Here is a 22341-nt window from a genome sequence, read left to right as displayed (position 1 = left end):
ATTTACTATGTTGGATGAATGCTTTTTTGTTATCAGTAATTTATGCTGTATTTCAAACAAAGGTGACAGTTTGTGAAAGAGAACCATGTTAAATTGTTGTGGACCTGTCAGCAGAACATCTGCAGGGCCTTCGGAAAGTGTTCCGACCCCCTTGACCTTTTCCACATTCTGTTAACTTACAGCCGTATTCTAAAACTGATTCAATTGTTGTTGTTTTTTCCCCTCATCAATCTACACACAATACCCCATAATGACATCACAATACCCCATAATGACATCACAATACCCCATAATGACATCACAATACCCCATAATGACAAAGTGAAAACAGGTTTTTAGATTTAAAAATAAAAAACACAAATAAGACTGCCTTCTGTACCCCCCCCCCCCCCTACCTTTTCACAACACAACTGATTGGCTCAAACGCATTAAGAAGGAAAGAAATTCCACAAATGAACTTTTAACCAGGCACATCTGTTCATTAGAATGCATTCAATGGGACAACCTCATGAAGCTGGTTGAGAGAATGCCAAGAGTGTTCAAAGCTGTCATCAAGGCAAAAGGATGGCTACTTTGAAGAATATAAAATATATTTTGATTAGTTTAACACTTTTTGCTTACTACATGATTCCATATGTGTTATTTCATAGTTTTGATGTCTTCACTATTATTTTATAATGTATAAAATGTATAAAAGAAAGAACTCCTTGAATGAGTAGGTGTGTCCACACTGTTACTGTAGTGTGGACACACCTGTTACTGTACTGTACTTGTACTTGTCTACTCGGTTGAATTAAATAAGAGATGTACCAGGATAGTGATTTAATATGCCTCTAAACCCACATCTGTAGATAATGGTGACCAGGATAGTGATTTAACATGCCTCTAAACCCACATCTGTAGATAATGGTGACCAGGATAGTGATTTCACATGCCTCTAAACCCACATCTGTAGATAATGGTGACCAGGATAGTGATTTCACATGCCTCTAAACCCACATCTGTAGATAATGGTGACCAGGATAGTGATTTCACATGCCTACCACATCTGTAGATAATGGTGACCAGGATAGTGATTTCACATGCCTACCACATCTGTAGATAATGGTGACCAGGATAGTGATTTCACATGCCTCTAAACCCACATCTGTAGATAATGGTGACCAGGATAGTGATTTCACATGCCTCTAAACCCACATCTGTAGATAATGGTGACCAGGATAGTGATTTCACATGCCTCTAAACCCACATCTGTAGATAATGGTGACCAGGATAGTGATTTCACATGCCTACCACATCTGTAGATAATGGTGACCAGGATAGTGATTTCACATGCCTCTAAACCCACATCTGTAGATAATGGTGACCAGGATAGTGATTTCACATGCCTCTAAACCCACATCTGTAGATAATGGTGACCAGGATAGTGATTTCACATGCCTCTAAACCCACATCTGTAGATAATGGTGACCAGGATAGTGATTTCACATGCCTCTAAACCCACATCTGTAGATAATGGTGACCAGGATAGTGATTTCACATGCCTACCACATCTGTAGATAATGGTGACCAGGATAGTGATTTCACATGCCTCTAAACCCACATCTGTAGATAATGGTGACCAGGATAGTGATTTCACATGCCTACCACATCTGTAGATAATGGTGACCAGGATAGTGATTTCACATGCCTCTACCACATCTGTAGATAATGGTGACCAGGATAGTGATTTCACATGCCTCTAAACCCACATCTGTAGATAATGGTGACCAGGATAGTGATTTCACATGCCTCTAAACCCACATCTGTAGATAATGGTGACCAGGATAGTGATTTCACATGCCTACCACATCTGTAGATAATGGTGACCAGGATAGTGATTTCACATGCCTACCACATCTGTAGATAATGGTGACCAGGATAGTGATTTCACAGTTACAACTGAGTTGAGAGGAGGCCGGACTGCTCTCCACGACCTTGGCAGTTTCAAACCCCTCTATTCTACCTCTGTCACTATTATATAGTGCAATCAACACATTCAATGTGAGGAAAAGCACTCTCCCATGTGATTTGGGCTTGTTGCAGGTGCGTGAGAGTAATGTGTTGAAAGGGGAAAAAGCAAACTGCTCTAGCCAATATCACGTCAGCTCTTTCAGCTTAATGAACTGAGTGCAGGTCTGTGTTTCTTCTGTAAAGGGTCAGAAAGTATTCAGACCCCAGTGTGCTTTTCCTGGGTTTTATACATGTTGCCTTTGGACAGTATTCAGTCCCCAGTGTGCTTTTCCTGGGTTTTATACACGTTGCCTTTGGACAGTATTCAGTCCCCAGTGTGCTTTTCCTGGGTTTTATACATGTTGCCTTTGGACAGTATTCAGTCCCCATTGTGCTTTTCCTGGGTTTTATACACGTTGCCTTTGGACAGTATTCAGACCCCAGTGTGCTTTTCCTGGGTTTTATACACGTTGCCTTTGGACAGTATTCAGACCCCAGTGTGCTTTTCCTGGGTTTTATACACGTTGCCTTTGGACAGTATTCAGACCCCAGTGTGCTTTTCCTGGGTTTTATACACGTTGCCTTTGGACAGTATTCAGACCCCAGTGTGCTTTTCCTGGGTTTTATACACGTTGCCTTTGGACAGTATTCAGTCCCCAGTGTGCTTTTCCTGGGTTTTATACACGTTGCCTTTGGACAGTATTCATACCGCAGTGTGCTTTTCCTGGGTTTTATACACGTTGCCTTTGGACAGTATTCAGACCCCAGTGTGCTTTTCCTGGGTTTTATACACGTTGCCTTTGGACAGTATTCAGTCCCCAGTGTGCTTTTCCTGGGTTTTATACACGTTGCCTTTGGAAAGTATTCAGACCCCAGTGTGCTTTTCCTGGGTTTTATACACGTTGCCTTTGGACAGTATTCATACCCCAGTGTGCTTTTCCTGGGTTTTATACACGTTGCCTTTGGAAAGTATTCAGACCCCAGTGTGCTTTTTCCTGGGTTTTATACACGTTGCCTTTGGAAAGTATTCAGACCCCAGTGTGCTTTTTCCTGGGTTTTATACACGTTGCCTTTGGACAGTATTCAGACCCCATTGACTTTTCCCATGTTTTGTTACCTTACAGCCTTTTTCTAAAATGGATTAAATAAATAAAAATTAAAAATCCTCTGCAGTCTACAATACAATACCTCCTGATGACAAAGCGAAAACAGGTTTTTAGAAACGTTTGCTCATTTATACAATTTAAAAAACAGATATACCTTATTTACAGAAGTATTCAGACCCTTTGCTTTGAGACTCGAAATTGAGTTCAGGTGCATCCTGTTTCCATTGATCATCCTTGAGATGTTTCTACAACTTGATTGGAGTCCAGCTGTGGTAAATAAATTTGATTGGACATGATTTGGAAAGACACACACCTGTCTACAGTTGACAGTGCATGTCAGAGCAAAAACCAAGCCATGAGGTCAAAGGAATTGTACGTAGAGCTCCGAGACAGGATTTTGGGAAAGGGAACCAAAACATGTCTGCAGAATTGAAGATCCCCAAGAACACAGTGGCCTCCATCATTCTTAAATGGAAGAAGTTTGGAACCACCAAGACTCTTCCTAGAGCTGGCCACCCAGCCAAACTGGTCAATCAGGGGGTTTGTCAAAACGCACCTAAAGACTCGCAGACAATGAGAAACAAGATTCTCTGGGCTGATGAAACCAAGATTGAACTCTTTGGCCTGAATGCGAAGCGTCAACTCTGGAGGAAACCTGGCACCATCCCTACAGTGAAGCATGGTGGTGGCAGCATCATGCTGTGGGGATGTTTTTCAGCGGCAGGAACTGGTAGACTCGTTAGGATCGAGACAAAGATGAACGGAGCAAAGTACTGAACATTCCTCGATGAAAACCTGGACCTCAGACTGGGGCAAAGGTTCATCTTCCAACAGGACAACGACCCTAAGCACGCAGCCAAGACAATGCAGGAGTGGCTTCGGGACAAGTCTCTGAATGTCCTTGAGTGACCCAGCCAGAGACTGAAACCGATCTAACATCTCTGGAGAGACCTGAAAACAGCTGTGCAGCGACGCTCCCCATCCAACCTGACAGAGCTTGAGAGGATCTGCAGAGAAGAATGGGAGAAACTCCCCAAATACAGGTGTGCCAAGCTTGTAGTGTCATACACAAGAAGACTAGAGGCTGTAATCGCTGTCAAAGGTGCTTCAACAAGTTACTAAGTAAAAGGTCTGAATACTTATGTAAATATGATATTTCAGTTTTTTATAAATTAGCAAAAATAAATCAATAAGCTGTCATTATGGGGTATTGTGATGTCATTATGGGGGTATTGTGATGTCATTATGGGGTATTGTGATGTCATTATGGGGGTATTGTGATGTCATTATGGGGGTATTGTGATGTGATTATGGGGTTTTGTGATGTCATTATGGGGTATTGTGATGTCATTATGGGGTATTGTGATGTGATTATGGGGTTTTGTGATGTGATTATGGGGTTTTGTGATGTCATTATGGGGTTTTGTGATGTCATTATGGGGTTTTGTGATGTCATTATGGGGTATTGTGATGTCATTATGGGGTATTGTGTGGAGATTGAATGATGATTTAATACATTTTACAATCAAGCTGTAACGTAACAAGATGTGTAAAAGGTCCAGGGGTCTGAATACTTTCCGATGGCACTGTATATTACCACACTATGAGGTTGGAATAACACTGTGTAATTGGGAAAATCATAATCATGTCCTTTTAGTATAAGAGCTGTTTGAAAGGACCGCCTGAAATCTCAGCCTGTTTTGGTGGGGTGGAGTTTTGGCCTGGTGTCATCACCTATTAGTTACTAGACCAATATGAAAAGGTGTTCAACACCTCTCTCCCAATAACATCTAGTTCTCCCTTCCCAACTCAGACCCCTCAGACAGTCCTAGTGTTCAACACCTCTATCCTAATAACATCTAGTTCTCCCTCCCAACTCAGACCTCTCAGACAGTCCTAGTGTTCAACACCTCTATCCTAATAACATCTAGTTCTCCCTCCCAACTCAGACCTCTCAGACAGTCCTAGTGTTCAACACCTCTCTCCTAATAACATCTAGTTCTCCCCTCCCAACTCAGACCTCTCAGACAGTCCTAGTGTTCAACACCTCTCTCCTAATAACATCTAGTTCTCCCTCCCAACTCAGACCTCTCAGACAGTCCTAGTGTTCAACACCTCCCTCCTAATAACATCTAGTTCTCCCCTCCCAACTCAGACCCCTCAGACAGTCCTAGTGTTCAACACCTCTCTCCTAATAACATCTAGTTCTCCCCTCCCACCTCTCTCCCAATAACATCTAGTTCTCCCCTCCCAACTCAGACCTCTCAGACAGTCCTAGTGTTCAACACCTCTCTCCCAATAACATCTAGTTCTCCCCTCCCAACTCAGACCTCTCAGACAGTCCTAGTGTTCAACACCTCCCTCCTAATAACATCTAGTTCTCCCCTCCCAACTCAGACCCCTCAGACAGTCCTAGTGTTCAACACCTCTCTCCTAATAACATCTAGTTCTCCCCTCCCACCTCTCTCCCAATAACATCTAGTTCTCCCCTCCCAACTCAGACCTCTCAGACAGTCCTAGTGTTCAACACCTCTCTCCTAATAACATCTAGTTCTCCCTCCCAACTCAGACCTCTCAGACAGTCCTAGTGTTCAACACCTCTCTCCTAATAACATCTAGTTCTCCCCTCCCAACTCAGACCTCTCAGACAGTCCTAGCAAAATTATTGCCTGAGAAATTGCAATTTTCTAAGAAGCAATTTTTGTCTGTTTTTTTGTTGTCATTGAAACCAATCACAGTAAGGTACTTGAATGTTATACTTAAATGATAAATATTGCACTTATATTAAAGTGCTCTTCTGGAGAGGACATTTCAAAGGGCAAGATCATTCCAAGCTACTCTGCCTGCCTGCCAGCCTGCCAGCCTGCCTGCCTGCCTGCCTGCCTGCCTGCCTGCCTGCCTGCCTGCCTGCCTGCCTGCCTGCCTGCCTGCCTGCCTGCCTGCCTGCCTGCCTGCCTGCCTGCCTGCGTAGACCAGGAAGCATCATATTAAATAGACTGTTCTTCTGAATGTATTCAGGGAATGAAAATTCCATTACTTCTTAGGTCAGAGAATGAAAATTCAATTTACTTCTCAAGTCAGAGTGAATAATAGTGCTACTGCCTATCATCTCTGATACAGAAACCATTCTACATGGTCACCATGCTTCACTGATCCAAGGTCAGAATCATATCTGACACAGAAACCATTCTACATGGTAGTCACCATGCTTCACTGATCCAAGGTCAGCATCATTGTAGGAATTGATGAGCTGGTAGCAAGCTGTTCCTAAATGAAGGTCTCTTATTGGTCGTGTTTGTTCTATTACCAATGTTGTGTTTTAGAATGTTGGACGCCCAACTTCTCTGTAATGTTTCTAAGTTCAAAGGTACATAAACGCCGTGTCAAAATCCCAATATCTGTGTAACGTTGTGTTGCAGACGTTGGGGAGGACCTACTGAGCATGTGCCAGAAGAACGTGACGTTGAACAGACACCTGATGGAACCGGCAGGTGAGCCAACATTGAACAGTTAGACAATGTGTAGCGAGAGAACGTTACTTAAACGACGTTTTTTTGCACACACAGGGTTGCCGGCCAACGTGTGACCAGCTGGCATTTTCAATCAGGTTCGGGCCAGCGTCTCACCACTTTTGATTTAGTTTAATAAAAAAAACATTTATGCAAAGATGAAGTACAAAGTCATGTAACCCACTATTCCCCGGGCGCCAACAACGTGGATGTCGATTAAGTAGTACCAGGCTAGCTCTCTCTCTCTCTCTCTCTCTCCCTGTTTCAATACAATATGTAGTACCAGGCTAGCTCTCTCTCTCTCTCTGACTGTTTCATATATATATATCATTATAGTGTTGTCTCTTTAACAGGTGGGAAGGTGCGAGTACGTCTACTGGACTGGCTCAGACACGATCTCTGCACAGGTGAGCAGGCTACACGAACACACACACACACACACATTGAGAAACACAAACATACACATAGAGAAACACACACACACACATAGAGAAACACACGTGATGTTATACCATGGTCTCTCTGCTGATCTCTCCTCTTTCTCATCCATTCACCTCTTGTTACTCAGACGCTGATGCAGAGTTCGGATGGACAGAGGATGAAGTGGCAGATCTCCATGACAACACAACAATTATCATCGCCGCTGACGGTAAGACAGTTGTGATCAGGTGTTTAACCGGTAGGATCAGGTGTTTAACCTGTAGGATCAGGTGTTAACTGGTAGGATCAGGTGTTTAACCTGTAGGATCAGGTGTTTAACCTGTGGGATCAGGTGTCTAACCTGTAGGATCAGGTGTTAACCGGTAGGATCAGGTGTTTAACCGGTAGGATCAGGTGTCTAACCGGTGGGATCAGGTGTTAACCGGTGGGATCAGGTGTTTAACCGGTGGGATCAGGTGTTTAACCGGTAGGATCAGGTGTTTAACCTGTAGGATCAGGTGTTAACCGGTAGGATCAGGTGTCTAACCGGTGGGATCAGGTGTTAACCGGTGGGATCAGGTGTTTAACCGGTAGGATCAGGTGTTTAACCGGTAGGATCAGGTGTTTAACCTGTAGGATCAGGTGTCTAACCGGTGGGATCAGGTGTTAACCGGTGGGATCAGGTGTTTAACCGGTAGGATCAGGTGTTTAACCGGTAGGATCAGGTGTTTAACCTGTAGGATCAGGTGTTTAACCGGTGGGATCAGGTGTTTAACCGGTAGGATCAGGTGTCTAACCTGTAGGATCAGGTGTTTAACCTGTGGGATCAGGTGTTTAACCGGTAGGATCAGGTGTCTAACCTGTAGGATCAGGTGTTTAACCTGTAGGATCAGGTGTTTAACCTGTAGGATCAGGTGTTTAACCTGTAGGATCAGGTGTTAACCTGATCTCTGTGGAATGTTAATGATCTCTGTGGAATGTTAATGATCTCTGTGGAATGTTAATGATCTCTGGAATGTTAATGATCTCTGTGGAATGTTAATGATCTCTGGAATGTTAATAATCTCTGTGGAATGTTAATGATCTCTGTGGAATGTTAATGATCTCTGTGGAATGTTAATGGTAATAAACTGTGTTTATTTGTCATTTGTTCCAGTGTGCTACGATGACGACCTGACAGACGCGCTGTTCCGAACTCTGTACAGAATCTGTAACAACCTCCGTCTCCCCTGTACTACATACCTGTCTATAGAGAAGAGGTAACATACCTGTACTACATACCTGTCTATAGAGAAGAGGTAACATACCTGTACTACATACCTGTCTATAGAGAAGAGGTAACATACCTGTACTACATACCTGTCTATAGAGAAGAGGTAACATACCTGTACTACATACCTGTCTATAGAGAAGAGGTAACATACCTGTACTACATACCTGTCTATAGAGAAGAGGTAACATACCTGTACTACATACCTGTCTATAGAGAAGAGGTAACATACCTGTACTACATACCTGTCTATAGAGAAGAGGTAACATACCTGTACTACATACCTGTCTATAGAGAAGAGGTAACATACCTGTACTACATACCTGTCTATAGAGAAGAGGTAACATACCTGTACTACATACCTGTCTATAGAGAAGAGGTAACATACCTGTACTACATACCTGTCTATAGAGAAGAGGTAACATACCAGTACTACATACCTGTCTATAGAGAAGAGGTAACATACCTGTACTACATACCTGTCTATAGAGAAGAGGTAACATACCTGTACTACATACCTGTCTATAGAGAAGAGGTAACATACCTGTACTACATACCTGTCTATAGAGAAGAGGTAACATACCTGTACTACATACCTGTCTATAGAGAAGAGGTAACATACCTGTACTACATACCTGTCTATAGAGAAGAGGTAACATACCTGTACTACATACCTGTCTATAGAGAAGAGGTAACATACCTGTACTACATACCTGTCTATAGAGAAGAGGTAACATACCTGTACTACATACCTGTACTACATACCTGTACTACATACCTGTCTATAGAGAAGAGGTAACATACCTGTACTACATACCTGTACTACATACCTGTACTACATACCTGTCTATTCTGGCTGGGCCACTCACGGATATTCAGAGACTTGTCCCGAAGCCACTACTGCGTTGTCTTGGCTGTGTGCTTAGGGTCGTGGTCCTGTTGGAAGGTGAACCTTCACCCCAGTCTGAGGTTCTGAACACTCTGGAGCAGGTTTTCATCAAGGATCTCTCTGTACTTTACTCCGTTCATCTTTCCCTCGACCCTGACTCGTCTCCCAATCCCTGCTGCTGAAAAACATCTGCCCATCAGGATGCTTCCACCACCATGCTTCACTGTAGGGATGGTGCCAGGTTTCCTCCAGAGTTGAGGCTTCGCATTCAGGCCAAAGAGTTCAATCTTGGTTTCATCAGACCAGAGAATATTGTTTCTCATGGTCTCTGAGAGTCTTTAGGTGCCTCTTGACAAACTCCAAGCGGGCTGTCATGTGCCTTTTCCTGAGGAGTGGCTTCCGTCTGGCCACTCTACCATAAAGGCCTGATTGGTGGAGTGCTGCAGAGATGGTTGTCCTTCTGGAAGTTTCTACCATCTCCACTGAGGAACTCTGGAGCTCTGTCAAAGTGACCATCCGGTTCTTGTATATATAGATTGATGCAAAATAATTAATCCAGCTCATGTGCCACATCTTGTAATTAGTGTGTGTGTGTGTGTGTGTGTGTGTGTGTGTGTGTGTGTGTGTGTGTGTGTGTGTGTGTGTGTGTGTGTGTGTGTGTGTGTGTGTGTGTGTGTGTGTGTGTGTGTGTGTGTGTGTGTGTGTGTGTGTGTGTGTGTGTGTTCCTTCCCCAGGCTGAACTTCACTCTGAGACACATGGACATATCCTGCGAGGCCTACGACCATTTCCGCCACTGTCTGTGTGAGATGCAGGAGCTGAGGGACGGACGGACATGCTTCACAGTGGAGCAGGTCACACCCTCTTTCCCACAGTGCCTGCTGTATGAGCGCATAGAGCAACTGGTGAGAGACAGACAGTTTCACACACACACTTTACTGAACCTAGAAAACCCCTACCCAACAGTATGTTTCTAGTACTATATCCTAAACCCCTATCCAACAGTATGTTTCTAGTACTATATCCTAAACCCCTATCCAACAGTATGTTTCTAGTACTATATCCTAAACCCAACAGAATGTTTCTAGTACTATATCCTAAACCCAACAGTATGTTTCTAGTACTATATCCTAAACCCAACAGTATGTTTCTAGTACTATATCCTAAACCCAACAGTATGTTTCTAGTACTATATCCTAAACCCAACAGTATGTTTCTAGTACTATATCCTAAACCCAACAGAATGTGTCTAGTACTATATCCTAAACCCCTATCCAACAGTATGTTTCTAGTACTATACCTAAACCCAACAGTATGTGTCTAGTACTATATCCTAAACCCCTACCCAACAGAATGTTTCTAGTACTATATCCTAAACCCAACAGTATGTTTCTAGTACTATATCCTAAACCCAACAGAATGTTTCTAGTACTATATCCTAAACCCCTATCCAACAGTATGTTTCTAGTACTATATCCTAAACCCAACAGTATGTTTCTAGTACTATATCCTAAACCCAACAGTATGTTTCTAGTACTATATCCTAAACCCAACAGTATGTTTCTAGTACTATATCCTTATATTTCCACTATACTGTGAGACTGGGGGCTCTATTTAACAAAGCTAACACAATGGTAATTATACTCAGCTATCACAATGGTAATTATACTCAGCTATCACAATGGCAAATATACTCAGCTAACACAATGGTAATTATACTCAGCTATCACAATGGCAAATATACTCAGCTAACACAATGGTAATTATACTCAGCTAACACAATGGTAATTATACTCAGCTAACACAATGGTAATTATACTCAGCTAACACAATGGTAATTATACTCAGCTAACACAATGGTAATTATACTCAGCTAACACAATGGTAATTATACTCAGCTAACACAATGGTAATTATACTCAGCTAACACAATGGTAATTATACTCAGCTAACACAATGGTAATTATACTCAGCTATCACAATGGTAATTATACTCAGCTATCACAATGGTAATTATACTCAGCTATCACAATGGTAATTATACTCAGCTATCACAATGGTAATTATACTCAGCTATCACAATGGTAATTATACTCAGCTAACACAATGGTAATTATACTCAGCTAACACAATTGTAATTATACAAAGCTAACACAATGGTAATTATACTCGCTGGGGGAAGACATGAGACATGACCCAGCTCACATGGTACATCTCAGAACAGTGGTACATCTAGGTGTGGGAAGACATGAGGCATGACCCCCTCACTGGCCAATCAGAACGTGTTGTAGGTGTGTTGAGGCATGACCCCGTCACTGGCCAATCAGAACGTGTTGTAGGTGTGTTGAGGCATGACCCCGTCACTGGCCAATCAGAACGTGTTGTAGGTGTGTTGAGGCATGACCCCCTCACTGGCCAATCAGAACGTGTTGTAGGTGTGTTGAGGCATGACCCCCTCACTGGCCAATCAGAATATGTTGTAGATTTGTTGAGGCATGACCCCCTCACTGACCAATCAGAACGTGTTGTAGGTGTGTTGAGGCATGACCCCGTCACTGGCCAATCAGAACGTGTTGTAGGTGTGTTGAGGCATGACCCCCTCACTGGCCAATCAGAACGTGTTGTAGGTGTGTTGAGGCATGACCCCCTCACTGGCCAATCAGAACGTGCTCCAGGGCTAAATATGTGGTTGCTTCAAGTTGGGTATTTACAGTCTTATATATTGCATTGTCATCAACTCCAATTCCAATGTTAGACTTTCTCTTTTTCAGGAGTTGTGGAAAGTGACAGCGGTGCCTGTCTAACCCTCTGAGGAGCTGACCTGCTCCTAGACCTGCTCCTAGACCTGCTCCTTGACCTGCTCCTACCTGATGCTCCTACATGGAGTTTTCTGATCTTAGACCTGCTCCTTGACCTGCTCCTAGACCTGCTCCTAGACCTGCTCCTTGACCTGATACATGGAGTTTTCTGATCTTAGACCTGCTCCTTGACCTGAGACATGGAGTTTTCTGATCTTAGACCTGCTCCTTGACCTGCTCCTAGACCTGCTCCTTGACCTGAGACATGGAGTTTTCTGATCTTAGACCTGCTCCTTGACCTGCTCCTTGACCTGCTCCTTGACCTGCTCCTAGACCTGCTCCTAGACCTGCTCCTTGACCTGCTCCTAGACCTGAGACATGGAGTTTTCTGATCTTAGACCTGCTCCTAGACCTGCTCCTAGACCTGCTCCTTGACCTGAGACATGGAGTTTTCTGATCTTAGACCTGCTCCTTGACCTGCTCCTAGACCTGCTCCTAGACCTGCTCCTTGACCTGAGAGATGGAGTTTTCTGATCTTAGACCTGCTCCTTGACCTGCTCCTTGACCTGCTCCTAGACCTGCTCCTTGACCTGCTCCTTGACCTGCTCCTTGACCTGAGACATGGAGTTTTCTGATCTTAGACCTGCTCCTTGACCTGCTCCTAGACCTGCTCCTAGACCTGAGACATGGAGTTTTCTGATCTTAGACCTGCTCCTTGACCTGCTCCTAGACCTGCTCCTAGACCTGAGACATGGAGTTTTCTGATCTTAGACCTGCTCCTAGACCTGATACATGGAGTTTTCTGATCTTAGACCTGCTCCTTGACCTGCTCCTTGACCTGAGACATGGAGTTTTCTGATCTTAGACCTGCTCCTTGACCTGATACATGGAGTTTTCTGATCTTAGACCTGCTCCTAGACCTGAGACATGGAGTTTTCTGATCTTAGACCTGCTCCTTGACCTGATACATGGAGTTTTCTGATCTTAGACCTGCTCCTAGACCTGAGACATGGAGTTTTCTGATCTTAGACCTGTGTTTTCTGAACCTCTTGTGACAGTGTTGAGAAGGTATTGATAAAAATATATAGATTATTTAGTGAACTAATAGCAGTCATTTCAATCAGGGCAGCTGGACAGCAGTGAACAAAGACACTAGGAATGATCTCTGTAAATAAACTCACTTGTCAAATAAGATGTTTTTAAGCTCAGACCAGGGGTTGTGATATATATATATATATATATACCTGCTCCTCATTGACTTGCTGTTAGATTGAAGTGAACCTGAAATGGACATTCCCATAGCCTCTGAATGTTTTATTCCTGCTCCTGATGAGTGATCAGGTCAACACTGATCTGGGATGCATCCCAAATGATATCATATTTATAGTGATCTTTAGACCAGAGCACTATGGACCCTGGTCTGCCCTATGGACCCTGGTCTAGAGCCCTGTGGACCCTGGTCTAGAGCACTACTTTGACCTGAGCACTATGGACCCTGAACCAGAGCACTATGGACCCTGGTCTAGACCCTGTGGACCCTGGTCTAGAGCACTGTGGACCCTGGTCTCCTGTGGACCCTGGTCTAGACCTGCCCTGGTCTAGAGCCCTGTGACCCTGGTCTCCCTGTGGACCCTGGTCTAGAGCCCTGTGGAGAGCACTATGGACCTGGTCTAGAGCCCTGTGGACCCTGGTCTAGAGCCCTGTGGACCCTGGTCTAGACCTGCCCTGTGGACCAGAGCACATGGACCCTGGTCTGAGCCCTGTGGACCTGGTCTCCCTGTGGACCCTGGTCTAGAGCCTGTGGACCCTGGACCAGAGCCCTATGGACCCTGGTCTGAGCCCTTGGACCCTGGTCTAGAGCCTGATGGACCCTGGTTTTCTGAGCCCTTGGACCTGGTCTAGAGCCCTTGGACCCTGGTCTAGAGCCCTATGACCCTGGTCTAGAGCCCTATGGACCCTTCTGAGCCCTATGGACCCTGGTCTAGAGCCCTGTGGACCCTGGTCTAGACCCTATGGACCCTGGTCTGAGCCCTGTGGACCCTGGTCTAGAGCCCTGTGGACCCTGGTCTAGAGCCCTGTGGACCCTGGTCTAGAGCCCTATGGACCCTGGTCTAGAGCCCTATGGACCCTGGTCTAGAGCCCTATGGACCCTGGTCTAGAGCCCTGTGGACCCTGGTCTAGAGCCCTATGGACCCTGGTCTAGAGCCCTATGGACCCTGGTCTAGAGCCCTGTGGACCCTGGTCTAGAGCCCTATGGACCAGAGCCCTATGGACCCTGGTCTAGAGCCCTATGGACCCTGGTCTAGAGCCCTATGGACCCTGGTCTAGAGCCCTATGGACCAGAGCCCTATGGACCCTGGTCTAGAGCCCTATGGACCCTGGTCTAGAGCCCTATGGACCCTGGTCTAGAGCCCTATGGACCCTGGTCTAGAGCCCTATGGACCAGAGCCCTATGGACCCTGGTCTAGAGCCCTATGGACCCTGGTCTAGAGCCCTATGGACCAGAGCCCTATGGACCCTGGTCTAGAGCACAATGGACCCTGGTCTAGAGCCCTATGGACCCTGGTCTAGAGCCCTATGGACCCTGGTCTAGAGCCCTGTGGACCCTGGTCTAGAGCCCTATGGACCCTGGTCTAGAGCCCTGTGAACCCTGGTCTAGAGCCCTGTGAACCCTGGTCTAGAGCCCTGTGGACCCTGGTCTAGAGCCCTGTGGACCCTGGTCTAGAGCCCTATGGACCAGAGCCCTATGGACCCTGGTCTAGAGCACTATGGACCCTGGTCTAGAGCCCTGTGGACCCTGGTCTAGAGCCCTATGGACCCTGGTCTAGAGTCCTGTGGACCCTGAACCAGAGCCCTGTGGACCCTGGTCTAGAGCCCTATGGACCCTGGTCTAGAGCCCAATGGACCCTGGTCTAGAGCCCTGTGGACCCTGGTCTAGAGCCCTATGGACCCTGGTCTAGAGCCCTATGGACCCTGGTCTAGAGCCCTGTGGACCCTGGTCTAGAGTCCTGTGGACCCTGGTCTAGAGTCCTGTGGACCCTGGTCTAGAGCGTTGTGGACCATGGTCCAGAGCCCTATGGACCCTGGAGCCCTATGGACCCTGGTCTAGAGCCCTATGGACCATAGTAGAGCTCTATGGACCCTGGTCTAGAGCCCTATGGACCCTGGTCTAGAGCCCTGTGGACCCTGAACCAGAGCCCTGTGGACCCTGGTCTAGAGCCCTGTGGACCCTGGTCTAGAGCCCTATGGACCCTGGTCTAGAGCCCTATGGACCCTGGTCTAGAGCCCTGTAGACCCTGGTCTAGAGCCCTATGGACCCTGGTCTAGAGCCCTATGGACCCTGGTCTAGAGCCCTATGGACCCTGGTCTAGAGCCCTGTAGACCCTGGTCTAGAGCCCTATGGACCCTGGTCTAGAGCCCTATGGACCCTGGTCTAGAGCCCTATGGACCCTGGTCTAGAGCCCTGTGGACCCTGGTCTAGAGCCCTATGGACCCTGGTCTAGAGCCCTATGGACCCTGGTCTAGAGCCCTATGGACCATAGTAGAGCTCTATGGACCCTGGTCTAGAGCCCTATGGACCCTGGTCTAGAGCCCTGTGGACCCTGAACCAGAGCCCTGTGGACCCTGGTCTAGAGCCCTGTGGACCCTGGTCTAGAGCCCTATGGACCCTGGTCTAGAGCCCTGTGGACCCTGGTCTAGAGCCCTATGGACCCTGGTCTAGAGCCCTATGGACCCTGGTCTAGAGCCCTATGGACCCTGGTCTAGAGCCCTGTGGACCCTGGTCTAGAGCCCTATGGACCCTGGTCTAGAGTCCTGTGGACCCTGGTCTAGAGCCCTGTGGACCCTGGTCTAGAGCCCTGTGGACCCTGGTCTAAAATAGTGCACTATATAGGGACCTATAGAGTCCTATGGGACACTACCTTAATGTCTGTTTATAACTTATAAGACATTATTAAATAGCTTGTTAACATTTGAGTAAATAAACTGTTTATCAATCAGTATTTCTAAGTTCATATATTTAATAAAATAAACTACCTAATAATGTTTATAAGAGCTGTATAAGCAGACATAGTGTTCATAATGTGTGTATATTGATACAATACCACATCACTGTTTATTTCACAATTATACACTCATCTTTGGATTCAAAATGACTAAATAAAATACAAGTTATTGTTTTATTTCAACAACAGAAAAATGTCTTTATTATAATTTGTGAACTTTGATTCATACCGTCTTAAAGGTGCATTCTGGGATTGAAACAACAACCAAGCCTCCACTCGGCCTCTTTTTCATGTCAACAGCTGAGGAAATGGAACCACTCTCATGTTCACAGACGCAGCTACGACTGACCATCTATGAGATCAGAATGATAGTTTTAACTGTGTTTAAAATGACGTTCTTTACACACAGTGGAGGATAACAAGCTTGTGTTTTGGGTTCTGATCTGGTAAGACAGTTTAATTAAAAGCTCCTCAGTCATAAGTGTTATCCATCAATATACACAGGGAGCTCCAGAAGTATTGGGACAGTGACACGTTTTGTTGTTGTTGTGGCTCTGTACTCCAACACTTTTGGATTTGAAATGGTACAATGACTATGAGGTTAAAGTGCAGACTGTCAGCTTTCATTTGAGTGCATTTTCATCCATATCAGGTGAAACATTTAGAAATGACAGCGCTTGTTGTAAATAGTCCCCCCCATTTTAGGGGACGGGAAGTATTGGGACAAATTCACTGGCGTATTGAAGTATTAAAGAGTGAAGTATTTGGGCCCACAGCACCCAATGACCACATCAAACTTGTAAATATATAACTATAAATATAACTATAGATATATACTATAACTATATACTAGAACTATAAATACAAATAGAATGTTTCCCAACATGGATGTTACCATGGTTATGTGGATGTTGCCGTGGTGACAGATCATCCTGAATGAACCATGAATATTGATGAGTGAGGAAGTTGGAGACATACATATCATACCCCCCTCCCCCCCAAAAAGGAATGATAACTTCCTGTTACCATGTGTGTGTCCTGTACATAGAAATAATCAAACTACAAACTGAAACAAGTTGCAGGGTTTTAGTTGAGCCACTAGATAGGAGGGTGTTCCAATAATATAACCCTGGTGAGACAAATGCATTGGACTCGTTTTTTCAGCATCCTGTTGTGAAATGGAAGTGTTTGATTCTAGAAAAGAACCAGTGCAATACCCCTGAGTGACCTGCAGGGGGAGCTCTGTGTGTTCTGTACAGAAATAAACCAGTGCAATACCCCAGAGTGACCTGCAGGGGGAGCTCTGTGTGTTCTGTACAGAAATAAACCAGTGCAATACCCCAGAGTGACCTGCAGGGGGAGCTCTGTGTGTTCTGTACAGAAATAAACTAATGCCATACCCCATAGTGACCTGCACGGGGAGCTCTGTGTGTTCTGTACAGAAATTTACTAATGCCATACCCCATAGTGACCTGCAGGGGGAGCTCTGTGTGTTCTGTACAGAAATGAACTAATGCAATACCCCAGAGTGACCTGCAGGGGGAGCTCTGTGTGTTCTGTACAGAAATTAATGTGCCATACCCCAGAGTGACCAGCAGAGGGAGCTCTGTGTTCCTCTCTTAAGTTATAGTTGATGTGGGCAGGCTGTCTATTCCTCTGGTGTATTTGTATTTATTATGGATCCCCATTAGTTCCTGTCAAGGTAGCAGCTACTCTTCCTGGGGTTTATTATGGATCCCCATTAGTTCCTGCCAAGGCAGCAGCTACTCTTCCTGGGGTTTATTATGGATCCCCATTAGTTCCTGTCAAGGCAGCAGCTACTCTTCCTGGGGTTTATTATGGATCCCCATTAGTTCCTGCCAAGGCAGCAGCTACTCTTCCTGGGATTTATTATGGATCCCCATTAGTTCCTGCCAAGGCAGCAGCTACTCTTCCTGGGGTTTATTATGGATCCCCATTAGTTCCTGCCAAGGCAGCAGCTACTCTTCCTGGGGTTTATTAGGGATCCCCATTAGTTCCTGCCAGGGCAGCAGCTACTCTTCATGGGGTTTATTATGGATCCCCATTAGTTCCTGCCAGGGCAGCAGCTACTCTTCCTGGGGTTTATTATGGATCCCCATTAGTTCCTGCCAAGGCAGCAGCTACTCTTCCTGGGGTTTATTATGGATCCCCATTAGTTCCTGCCAAGGTAGCAGCTTCTCTTCCTGGGGTTTATTATGGATCCCCATTAGTTCCTGCCAAGGCAGCAGCTACTCTTCCTGGGGTTTATTATGGATCCCCATTAGTTCCTGTCAAGGCAGCAGCTACTCTTCCTGGGGTTTATCATGGATCCCCATTAGTTCCCGCCAAGGCAGCAGCTACTCTTCCTGGGGTTTATTATGGATCCCCATTAGTTCCTGCCAAGGCAGCAGCTACTCTTCCTGGGGTTTATTATGGATCCCCATTAGTTCCTGCCAAGGCAGCAGCTACTCTTCCTGGGGTTTATTATGGATCCCCATTAGTTCCTGCCAAGGCAGCAGCTACTCTTCCTGGGGTTTATTATGGATCCCCATTAGTTCCTGCCAAGACAGCAGCTACTCTTCCTGGGGTTTAGCCTTTTGGTTAGACCCTGTTGTAAGTAAGCATTTCACTGTAAGGTCTACTACACCACGTGACGAATAAACTTTGATTTGATCTGCTTTTTAAATCTGTTTTTACTGCTGCATCAGTTACTTGATGTGGAATAGAGTTCCATGTAGTCCTGACTCTATGTAGTACTGTGGAATAGAGTTCCATGTAGTCATGGCTCTATGTAGTACTGTGGAATAGAGTTCCATGTAGTCATGGCTCTATGTAGTACTGTGGAATAGAGTTCCATGTAGTCATGGCTCTATGTAGTACTGTGGAATAGAGTTCCATGTAGTCATGGCTCTATGTAGTACTGTGGAATAGAGTTCCATGTAGTCATGGCTCTATGTAGTACTGTGGAATAGAGTTCCATGTAGTCATGGCTCTATGTAGTACTGTGGAATAGAGTTCCATGTAGTCATGGCTCTATGTAGTCTGTGGAATAGAGTTCCATGTAGTCATGGCTCTATGTAGTACTGTGGAATAGAGTTCCATGTAGTCATGGCTCTATGTAGTACTGTGGAATAGAGTTCCATGTAGTCATGGCTCTATGTAGGACTGTGGAATAGAGTTCCATGTAGTCATGGCTCTATGTAGTACTGTGGAATAGAGTTCCATGTAGTCATGGCTCTATGTAGTACTGTGGAATAGAGTTCCATGTAGTCATGGCTCTATGTAGTACTGTGGAATAGAGTTCCATGTAGTCATGGCTCTATGTAGTACTGTGGAATAGAGTACCATGTCGTCAGAATTGTATTTGTACTTATTTTACCTTTATTTAACTAGGCAAATCAGTTAAGAACAAATTCTTATTTACAATGACGGCCTCCCAAAAGGCCTTCTGCGGGGGATGGAGCTGGGATTAAAAATACATTCAATTAAATATATGACAAAACTCACATCATGACAAGAGAGACAACACAACACTGCATAGAGACCTAATACGACAACATAGCATGGCAGCAACACATGACAACAACATGGTAGCAGCACAAAACAAGGTACACACATTATTGAGCACAGCCAACAGCACAAAGGGCAAGAATGTAGAGACAACAATAGATCACACAAAGCAGCAACAACTGTCAGTATGAGTGTCCATGACTGAGTCTTTGAATAAAGAGATTGAGATTAAAACTGTTCAGTTTGAGTGTTTGTTGCAACTCGTTCCAGACTCTAGCTGCAGCGAACTGAAAAGACAAGCGGGACCTTTAACAGAATGTGACTGTCAGGACGGGTGGGGGATGAGGGCTGCAGTAGATATCCGGAGAGTGAAGCCTACGGTGTCATCTGAAAAGCTGTCAATAGGCTACTAATAGCCGGTAACTTCTTCGGGGAAATGTTGATACGCGTCATGAATGATTGACAAGGAGCAAAGGTATGTCGGTCACAAAGGTCTACATTTGATCCACGTCTATCAGTTATTTAAACTAGGTTGTTATACTGCATGCTCTCTGAGACTCTGACATCATCCGGGTATGAGTCCAATATAACGTTTCCTAGTTGTATCGTTGAGCGGATCGTGTTTAGCCAGTCCGCTGCATTGACACTGTCCTGTGAAACTGATACTTCGTGAACGTGGATGTCGTGATTCGCTTCGATGAATCGTCTGAAGTTCCGCTGAACTGTGAAGCCACGTCGCTCATTGGCCAGTATTAGTTCCTTTTGACTACTTCGGCTTCTGCTATTGGCTGAGCCGCAGTCAGCCTGCCCGTGGACCCGCCTCCTCCCAGCAAAACGGACAGATTCTGATTGATAATTTAAAGGCAGTCTTTCTGTTCATCCTTCCAGTGCGCGTCTCCACCGTTTTTACACAAAGTGTTTCAGCCAGCCGGTCTTACCGCTCGACCCAAGCCGACACCAAGCTCCCAGCGGTACCGGGTGAAGCCTCGGTGAGTTCCCCTATGCGCTGTCATCTGTCTGTGTCTCTCTCGCTCACACACACACACACACACACACACACACACACACACACACACACACACACACACACACACACACACACACACACACACACTAGGGCGCACAGACAGGTGACATATCGAACCCACCGCGCTCGCTGTTTATATGCCTCATAAAGCCGCTTTTCAATCGTCTTTGCAAGACACATCTGCACTTAATTAGCAATGACTCTGGACACTTTCTGTCTTGACGTGCGCGCGTTCGCCTATATTCTAGTTAGCAATACAATACAGTAGAGTAGGTAGTAGGTATTCTAGCTAGTGAACAGGTCAACGGCGCCGCCAGATAGGCCACTTGTCTATATAAGGACACTGTAGCGCTGCGGTCCTTTGCAGCCTAGAGATTAGATGGTCATTTCTCATTGTGTCGCTTTTATTCTGCCTTCTAGTAGTCTGCTGCAGACAGACAGACAGACTCAATTCTTCTTGCCTGTTCTCTGCGGAAGGGATCCAGACTGATCCAGTCGGAACCGGTTCGTGATGCACTCGGCCACAGTTGTTGTGCAACAGCGCAGTGCTCTTCTGATAGCGCCCAGTGGCAGGCAGTTTATTCCAGTTCTAAAAGCAACTAGGGTTGATTTGCATAACAAACGCCGGTAACACTTTTACTTTACGGACACCTATTATCTCTTAGTCCAGCGCTTGCAGGTATAGTCCCGTATAATGAATAACAAGAACTACTTGTATGGCATCTCTGTGTAACGCGTCATGATGTGGTTACAATGTATCGTAAGGATGTCAATAGGACAAGTTGTGCTTTAGACAGGGAACAGGTGTCATTAGGGATGTTTTTGAACCTGTCAGGTTACTATAGGTCACAGACCATGTGGGTGGGGATGTTGTTGTGGGATCACTGGCTCCGTGGAGGCTTCAGTACAAAACCACTTCAACTTCTGACAGCATGGATGAGTTCCCAAATGGCACCTTGCCTATTCCCTATTTTAGTGCACTACTTTAGCCTCATAGGCCCTGGTCAAAAGTAGTGCACTATATAGGGAATAAGGTGCCATTTGAAATGCACACCATATCTCTTACAAATTGACCAGCGCTCTCCAAGTCCTTACAGAGACCGATGGGGACAGACTGTGTAGGTAGGCTAGAATAGAGTAGACTGAACTTCCCAGGGTTGGGCTGGAGGAACTGAGTTGAGCCTGTAGTGCTGTTGATCTAGCACCTTTTACAGAGAGTCATGGAACATGTAATCTCTCTCTCTCTCTGTCTGTCTCTGTCTCTCTCTGTGTTGTCAAACCTCTCTGTTCAGTATTACTATCTGCAGTGTTCCATAATCATAACCCCCACCCCACTGTAGCAGTGATTACACAACACTAGACTTACTGTGTCAGTGACCTCTTCCAGGACCGTTCCTATAGTTACAGTGGTCTCTCCCAGGACCGTTCCTATAGCTACAGTGGTCTCTCCCAGAACTGTTCCTATAGCTACAGTGGTCTCTCCCAGGACTGTTCCTATAGCTACAGTGGTCTCTCCCAGGACTGTTCCTATAGCTACAGTGGTCTCTCCCAGGACTGTTCCTATAGTTACAGTGGTCTCTCCCAGGACCGTTCCTATAGTTACAGTGGTCTCTCCCAGAACTGTTCCTATAGCTACAGTGGTCTCTCCCAGGACTGTTCCTATAGCTACAGTGGTCTCTCCCAGGACTGTTCCTATAGCTACAGTGGTCTCTCCCAGGACTGTTCCTATAGCTACAGTGGTCTCTCCCAGGACTGTTCCTATAGCTACAGTGGTCTCTCCCAGGACTGTTCCTATAGCTACAGTGGTCTCTCCCAGGA

At 45.5% G+C, this 22341-nt stretch overlaps 2 protein-coding genes across 3 annotated transcripts in view; both read left to right on the top strand.

Moving 5' to 3' along the window:
- Positions 1–13025, top strand: part of LOC124019827 (methyltransferase-like protein 22) — a 26175-nt gene extending 13150 nt beyond the window's left edge. The window contains exons 6-12 of the mRNA XM_046335261.1: positions 6518–6589; positions 6961–7014; positions 7176–7256; positions 8184–8286; positions 9921–10089; positions 11956–12050; positions 12096–13025. Of these exons, the coding sequence (XP_046191217.1) occupies positions 6518–6589; positions 6961–7014; positions 7176–7256; positions 8184–8286; positions 9921–10089; positions 11956–11988 (512 nt within the window). The 3' untranslated portion in view covers positions 11989–12050; positions 12096–13025. The remainder of the gene's footprint in view (positions 1–6517; positions 6590–6960; positions 7015–7175; positions 7257–8183; positions 8287–9920; positions 10090–11955; positions 12051–12095) is intronic.
- A 7019-nt stretch (positions 13026–20044) lies between these two features.
- The window catches only part of abat (4-aminobutyrate aminotransferase), a 79938-nt gene continuing 77641 nt past the window's right edge, over positions 20045–22341 (top strand). Inside the window, exon 1 of one of the 2 annotated variants that reach the window (XM_046335254.1) lies at positions 20045–20485. The gene's annotated coding sequence lies outside the window, so the exon portion shown is untranslated. The remainder of the gene's footprint in view (positions 20486–22341) is intronic. The other variant, XM_046335253.1, reaches the window with a different exon arrangement.

Source organism: Oncorhynchus gorbuscha, unplaced genomic scaffold (assembly GCF_021184085.1).
Source record: "Oncorhynchus gorbuscha isolate QuinsamMale2020 ecotype Even-year unplaced genomic scaffold, OgorEven_v1.0 Un_scaffold_691, whole genome shotgun sequence".
Lineage (NCBI taxonomy): Eukaryota > Metazoa > Chordata > Actinopteri > Salmoniformes > Salmonidae > Oncorhynchus > Oncorhynchus gorbuscha.
The sequence above is the reverse complement of the archived record's forward strand: the minus strand, read 5'-3'. Positions and strand labels throughout refer to the sequence as shown.